General features: G+C 33.0%; 1 protein-coding gene across 1 annotated transcript in view; it reads right to left on the bottom strand.

Annotated features, from left to right (window-relative positions):
* LOC122357060 (protein APCDD1-like) overlaps positions 1-7,500 on the bottom strand; it is a 9,489-nt gene that overhangs the window by 1,524 nt on the left and 465 nt on the right. The window contains 3 exon segments of the mRNA XM_043256244.1: positions 165-486; positions 2,496-2,982; positions 4,285-4,426. Coding sequence (XP_043112179.1) covers positions 165-486; positions 2,496-2,982; positions 4,285-4,426 — 951 coding nt within the window.

Raw genomic sequence — 7,500 nt, 5'->3', positions numbered from 1 at the left:
ACAATTTAACACATTTTTTTTTTTTAATGTAATATATTTTTTTTAATATGCCTTAAGATTATTTTGCACGTTTTAAATATCTGATTTAATTGTCAGCGTTTTGTTTACATCTATTATGATTTCGCATTTCATTCTTCTTTCCTCTTAAACGCGTGACCCCTGACCTCTGAAGAGGAAGTCGGTGCCGCCCATGACGCGAGCGGAGCGCGGGCCGGGGCTGAAGTGGCCGCGGGCGAACAGGCTGAAGGTGGGGTGCTTGCAGGCCGGGTCAGAGAAGTGACGGTAGCGTCCCTCCCAGCTCCTCTCTCTCTGCTGGAAGATCAAGTGTCTGGTGAGGAACAGCTCCTCGGGCCGGACCTCGCAGCGCCGCGACGCCCACTGACCGCTCAGAGCCACCGGCAGCTCGGCCCGCGGCGGGAGAACGGCCGGACGGAACGGGTCGGAGCCGGACACCAGCCGACAGACGTCACAGCTCGGGTGAGGGTCCTGAGGACGGAGCAGAGCGTGACAGAAGACAGGATGAAGAGACAAACACATACATAAAGTTGATTATTTTATTACAATCTTATTAATATTCATTTCAGCGCTTATTAAGGCATCGTCAACAAAGATTAATAAGAGCGTGATTCATTTCATTTCATTAATCCGTTAACGAATGTCGTACCTCACAGTGCAGAAGGTTTCTTTCACAGTACGGTTAAAACGTTAAGACGTCTTGTACGTGTCACAAATAGTCATCGGCGAAAACCCTAAAGCTGATTTTCTCAATATGTAGATTTTATAAGAACTGTGTCGCGGACTAATATTAACGCATCGTAACAAATACCATAAATGTCTAAAAAAACTGAAAAAAATACAAATACAAAAGTACAAAAACTCTTAGTAATATATTCGAGCTGTAAATGACATATTATCTGTAGAACATGCTTAAAATATAGTCACTGTAAAATATATACATCTAAACTATAAAAATATAAATTATATGTAAAAAAATGTTAATTATCTATTCAATTTAAAGTATAGATTAAACATTACAATCGTCAAACAATAAATTATACATTTTAACTTTTTTAACTAATTATATATTCAAACTATAAATAATGTTATATATATATATATATATATATATATATATATATATATATATATATATATATATTATTTTATATAATTATTTTTTTTCAAATTCAACTCAAACAGTATTGTGTTATAAACATAAATGATGCTCATATTTCTGTAGGGTACGTTTAACACGAACACAAGTCCCACCAAACACTTCTATGTTTATGAACAGACTATGCTTCTTAGTTATGCTTCTATTAATAAACAGGTTTTGTGGAAGATCCTGTAGTTTTTAACAGTTTTTAAGATTTCCGTGTAATGACTTTTCCACACCGCTCTGTAATAAATATAAATATATATATATATATATATATATATATATATATATATATATATATATATATATATATATATATATATATCCCTCTCTGTTCTTGCTGAGAGAAAACAGACCGAGGAGACGAGAGCCGGCCAGCTTCTCTTTTATCTTTATTATTATTATTATTATTATTATTATTAGGGCTCTCTCTGTAAAGCTTTGCCAAACGCAGCAGAAAGCTAAACATCTCACATCACTTCCTGACGAGAAGAGAGAGACGAGAGCTGAGATCATGACGTGACCTCCAGAAAACACTCGATCTTCTCCACGGCTCAGAAGACATCCACGAAGATGTTTCGTACATTTCCTACTACTGTAAGTACAGTATGTCCAAATTAACTAACATGCATCGCTGCCAACTTTAAAGGAGTACTACAGCCATATAGCGGTTATTCATATTTTTGATATTTTTATGCCATTATATGGAACTTTTTATATATATATATATATATATATATATATATATATATATATATATATATATATATATATATATATATATATATATATATATATATATATATGTATATACATATATATATATATATATATATATATATATATATATATATATATATATATATAAAAAAAATATATATATATATATATATATATATATATATATATATAACAATATATTTATTTAATATAAAATAAGCATATGCCTTTTACAGAAAAAAAAAAAAAAAAAAAAAAAAACCCACCAAAAATCTGAAACTTAAAATTAAAATCAAAATTAAAAAGTGCATAAATTAATAGATTGCATTTGATCAAATACAGCGATGGCGTTTCTTTAAAATAAAAGTTGCATTCATTCTATGCACAAAATATCAAAAACAATTTCTGCAAAAAAACCAATAAATTGATTAATTGTATTTTAGCACCTTTTAAAATTAAAATATATTTTATATAAATTGTTTTAAATTTATGAACTGATAGATTGTACTCGAATACAGTGATATGGCAAAATAAATATTGCACTTGTTTAAATTTTTTTTTTTTTTTATCAAATACAGTGATATGAGATGTATTTTACTGACTCAGCGTCTCTCACCTGAGCGCTCTGCAGCGCCGGCTGGTAGCTGGAGGGTCTGTAGAGCTTCCTCTGATCCGCCTCCGTGTGGATGTCTCCCAGGTACAGCTCCTCCAGCAGCTCGGGGCCGGGGCCGGGGCCGCGGTGCAGGTAGCGCTTCTCCAGCCGCAGCAGCTGCAGCTCGTGCATGGAGAAGTTGAGAGCGCGGCCGCAGTCGCTCCAGAGCTCGTAGCTGACGTCGGGTCTCCACGGAGCGCAGCCCAGCTCCCGGGCCGCAGACGCCGAGTGACACACCAGACGCACGCCGTGGACCTGATAGTCGGCCTCGGTGCCGCCTCGGACGATCCAGGACGGCTGGCGCAGGCGCAGGCGGCCCCGAACCTGCAGGCTGTAGCTCGGCCGCGAGCAGTGGTTGTCTGCGTAGTAGAACTGAAGAGCCTCGAACGTGTTGTTGTGGAAGAAACGGTAAGAGCGGGTGAGGAACTCGGGCCCCGGACGCACCTCGCAGCTGACAGAACACAAACCAGAAGAGGGCCTGCTGAAAGCATCGCTCTGATAAAAGAAATACTTAAAAATATGTCAACTTTCCATATTTAAAATATGATCGTGAATACCAAATAATAGTATAAAAAAATAAGATGTACGATTTATAAAATAAACATAGAGATAGTGTTTACTAATATATAATATTTTAGAAAATAATGAAACAAATAAAATAAATTATATTATATATATATATATATATATATATATATATAATAATAAATAATATTTTAGAAAATAACAAATAAGATGTACGATTTATAAAATAAACATAGAGATAGTGTTAACTAATATATAATATTTTAGAAAATAATGAAACGTAAAATAAATAATATATATAATACCAAATAATATTTTAGAAAATAACAACAAAAATACTTCTGCTTAATCACTAGCTGTAAGTAAGATTTATAAAATAAACAAGGATGATATTCTATATTTTTAGAAAATAATGAAACATAAAATAACTTTATATATTATATTTTACATATATATTATATACTACCAAATAATATTTTAGAAAATTATAATTAAATATTTAATGTAATTAATAAAGCAATAAACAAGGATAATAGTAAATAATATTTTATCAAATGAATAATGTTTGTAAATAATTCTAATTAATTTAATAATAATAATAATAATAATAATAATAATAATAATAATAATAATAATAATAATAATAATAATGCATAAACTAAATAATATTGTATAAAATAAAATAAAAATAGTAAATAATAATTTACACAAAAACACCAGTCAGTCAGTCATTATAATTCTCCAAATCGCATATAATATTTTATCGAATACTAATAAAAATATTTATAAAAAGATAAAGGATCGTTTTCAATCATATTCATTCATTCATTCATTTAAATATTTAAATAATAATATATAATATGCACACAATTATGATTATTAAATAATACTAAATGCTATTTTATAAAACAATGTATAAATAAATAATAATTTAAAGACGTAGTTATAAAATAAATAATAAATAATAAAATCCCATATAATTTATAATCGAATATAATCGCTTTTTTTTTTTTTTGAAATTACAATGAGTTGAAGTGATTACTTATAATACATCATTTAGAATTTTTTACTTGTATGTAAAAATCTTCTAATTAAAAAAAAAGTGCAAATATGTCAACATCCATAGAAAGTTCTTAAATGAATAAATATTGCACTTGAAAAAAACCCCTACTCTATCAGTGTGAAGAGACCACTGAACCCAACATAAAGAACATCAAGGTTCTGGTACCCGCTGGAGACCCAGTGGCCCTGGATGCTGGGGGGCATCTGGACGGTGACGCCGTTCTGCAGGTGTTTGAGCAGCTGAACACACTGAGGGTCTGAAGACGTCCAGACCAGACTCTTCTCCAGAGACGAGGCCTTCACGCAACCTGAAACACGGCGTCAAGAATAACCACAAAACGAGCAATTCTACACAGACTTTTAGTCGAGGTGCGCATTCACCGCGAGAACTTCACTTTTGCTGTTTAAGTGAAGGACGTTCTGGTGCATCCGGCTGTTGATTTCTGAGAGAGTCCGTGATAAATGTGGTTCCCTGGGGTGCTAGCAAGCTCACGCACCCTCTCTACAACTCTTTAGATGACTTCATTAAAGTAACGTTTCTAAAACATGAAAGCGGGTTCATCTTACGGCAGAACTCAACACTGGCTTGAATTAAGATTAGAATTGATTTCTGATCATACATCTCGTTTAAATTCATCACAGTTTAATAGCTGTTACACAGTTGAGCATACGCTCTTAAAGATAAAGGTTCTTTGCAGTGAACCTAAAAGAACCTTTCATCGAACAATTCCTGAAAGAATCATTTCTTTCTTTTTTTGACTGTAAAGAGCCTTTTCTCTACATTTGATTTTTCATAGAACCGCTGATGTCAACAAAAAAATATATAATAATTTTTAAGTGTAGTTATGACACTGGCATCTAAATTAAAAAAAGCGTAAATTAAAAAAACATTGGTGTTATATGCAGTTTATCAAATCTATGTAAAAAATATATAATTGCTAAGATTTCCTGTTACACACACACACAAAAACAGTTTTAATATAAACCAAAATGATGATTATTTCAGGACCGAATGACTCCAGATCAGCTGAAAAGCATCCCGTTAGACTTATATGTATTTATAGTGTATTTATCGTCATTTCTCAGGAAATATCATCGCTGTGATCTTTTGCACGACACGAGACTTAAAAGGCCGTCAAACGAGTCAACTATCATTCATCTTACGCTCGCTCTGTAACTGAATCTACGAAGGGTTCGTGCGCGAATAATCCAGAAACACACACGCGAGAGCTGGGTTTAAAGATTTCTACACAATGTCTGGGGTGTTCCTGCTCCACGGTGCATAGAAGAACCGACTTTGTCTAAATACATCCCACAAGTCTCGTCTCACAAGAGCTACTTTGCTGCGCGAGATCATAAAAAGGTAAGAAAGAGACGGTTTTCAAGAAAGCAGTGGAGAAACTGAGCTCTAATGAATGTGTGGACTCGGATCAGCTCTTATAATTCATTTTACATTTCATACAATGACACTTGGAGCAAATAAAGCTGATGGCTGGATAACGGCAAACAGATTTCTGGCCGGCGGTCAGCAGCTGCGTGAGAGCCGAGGATGAAAGAAGGTTCCACACCAACGCTTGCATTCCTTCAAGATCTGCTTTAATGCTGCCACAGACTCTCAGAGCCGCACACATAAAACTACTCTGGGTTACAGAGGACGAGGAAGTCAGAAATAAAACGCTATAGTACATCCTCACAATTCTGAGAACTAGTTTATATCTTTATATCTTCTTGAGTTTATGATTCACAATTCTAAAATGATATCTCAGACTTTAAGAGGCTTAAAAAAGGAAATATATATATATATATATATATATATATATATATATATATATATATATTTTTTTTTTTAATTTTATATATATATTTTTTTTTATTGTATATATATATATATATATATATATATATTTTTATTTTTTATTTTTATTGTTTAAATTATATATATATATATATATATATATATATATATATATATATATATATATATATATATATATATTTTTTTTTTATATTTATTTATTTATTTTTTTTTTTTTAATTATATATATATATATTTTTTTTTAATTTTGTTTTGTTTCCACCACAAAATAATTGAATTTTTCTGGGAATTCAAAATATTTTTCTTTTTACTTCACAACTCTGACTTTTCTTTTCAGAAAAAAAAATCACCTTAGAAATAATGTATATAATAAATATATAATAACACAATATAAACACGTATGATATTATCTATTTATTAGAATGATTTCTGAAGGATCGTGATAGACTGGAGTAACAATGTCGATTTCATTTTAATAGATATTCTCACTGTTTTAAATTGAAATTGAATGTATTTTTGATCAGATAATGCAGCGGGACACACTTCTTTCGAAAACTTTGAACGCGTTCGATTGGTTCCTGAAGTGTAACTGTTTCCTCGCACTCATTCATGAGGACTTCTTCTGTGGTGAATGCTTTGGTTTGGTTCCCAGCTCTTCTTTTCTGCCGCCCGCTCGTTCTTTCTGATTATATCTACACGTTTATGAGCTTGCAGACGTTTTAATGGAGGCGTGATTCACCGGAGCAAAGGGTTTGATGTGGATGAGAACGGACTGAAACACGAGAGCGCGGATTCTGTTCTGTCCAGCAGTTTAGTAAAGTGAAATAATAAAGTCAACAACCGAATACAACCATAGCACGAAAAGCCCTGCGTTTGTTCTGAAGGTCATGCAAAGTTTGTCAGCCGCTTCGAGCAGAGATAAAAGAGATGTTTTCATGCGTGCTCGACTCTCTCCGGTGTGTTTAAGAGAAAAATAGTGATGTTTATATAGTGAACGTCAATGAGGCCCGGAGCCGCTGAGACCCCACGGACGTCCCTTTAATTCAACCAAACATTCAGCAGACGCTTTTAACATTATCTGTGAAAAAGATACACATTAGAAAACCACCTCTTTAAGATGAGCCTGAAACTGAGTAGAGTAACTAGACTTTTCTCAGTGAGGTCAGGATTAGTCCGCTGAACTGATTTTCAGAGCGATTTTTACACTATAAAGACCTTACACTAGTCTCAGTGACCGCTTTAAGATGAAATAGTTGAAACGGCGTCGAAAATAAAGTAAAATAAAACGTATATAAAGTAGCAAGTGTCACAAATAAACTTTTCTCATTAGGTTCATAAAGTCTTAAAAACGAATAGGTTTTCAACAGCAGCGTCCTTTTAACAGAGAAGTGTGTATAAATGTGTCTTTAATTATTTTACATATACTTTTTATTGTCTCCGCTGGAAGCCTGTGACACTAAAAGAAATCCCTTGCGTTCAACAAGCATTCAGTCTCACTTAAAGTCAGAAACGACGAGTTCCTCTGACTCTAGAGACCAACATGAACACAGAACTGTTCATGAAACT

The sequence above is a fragment of the Puntigrus tetrazona genome, chromosome 2 (genome assembly GCF_018831695.1).
Source record: "Puntigrus tetrazona isolate hp1 chromosome 2, ASM1883169v1, whole genome shotgun sequence".
NCBI lineage: Eukaryota > Metazoa > Chordata > Actinopteri > Cypriniformes > Cyprinidae > Puntigrus > Puntigrus tetrazona.
This window is presented reverse-complemented; position numbering and strand designations above follow the sequence as displayed.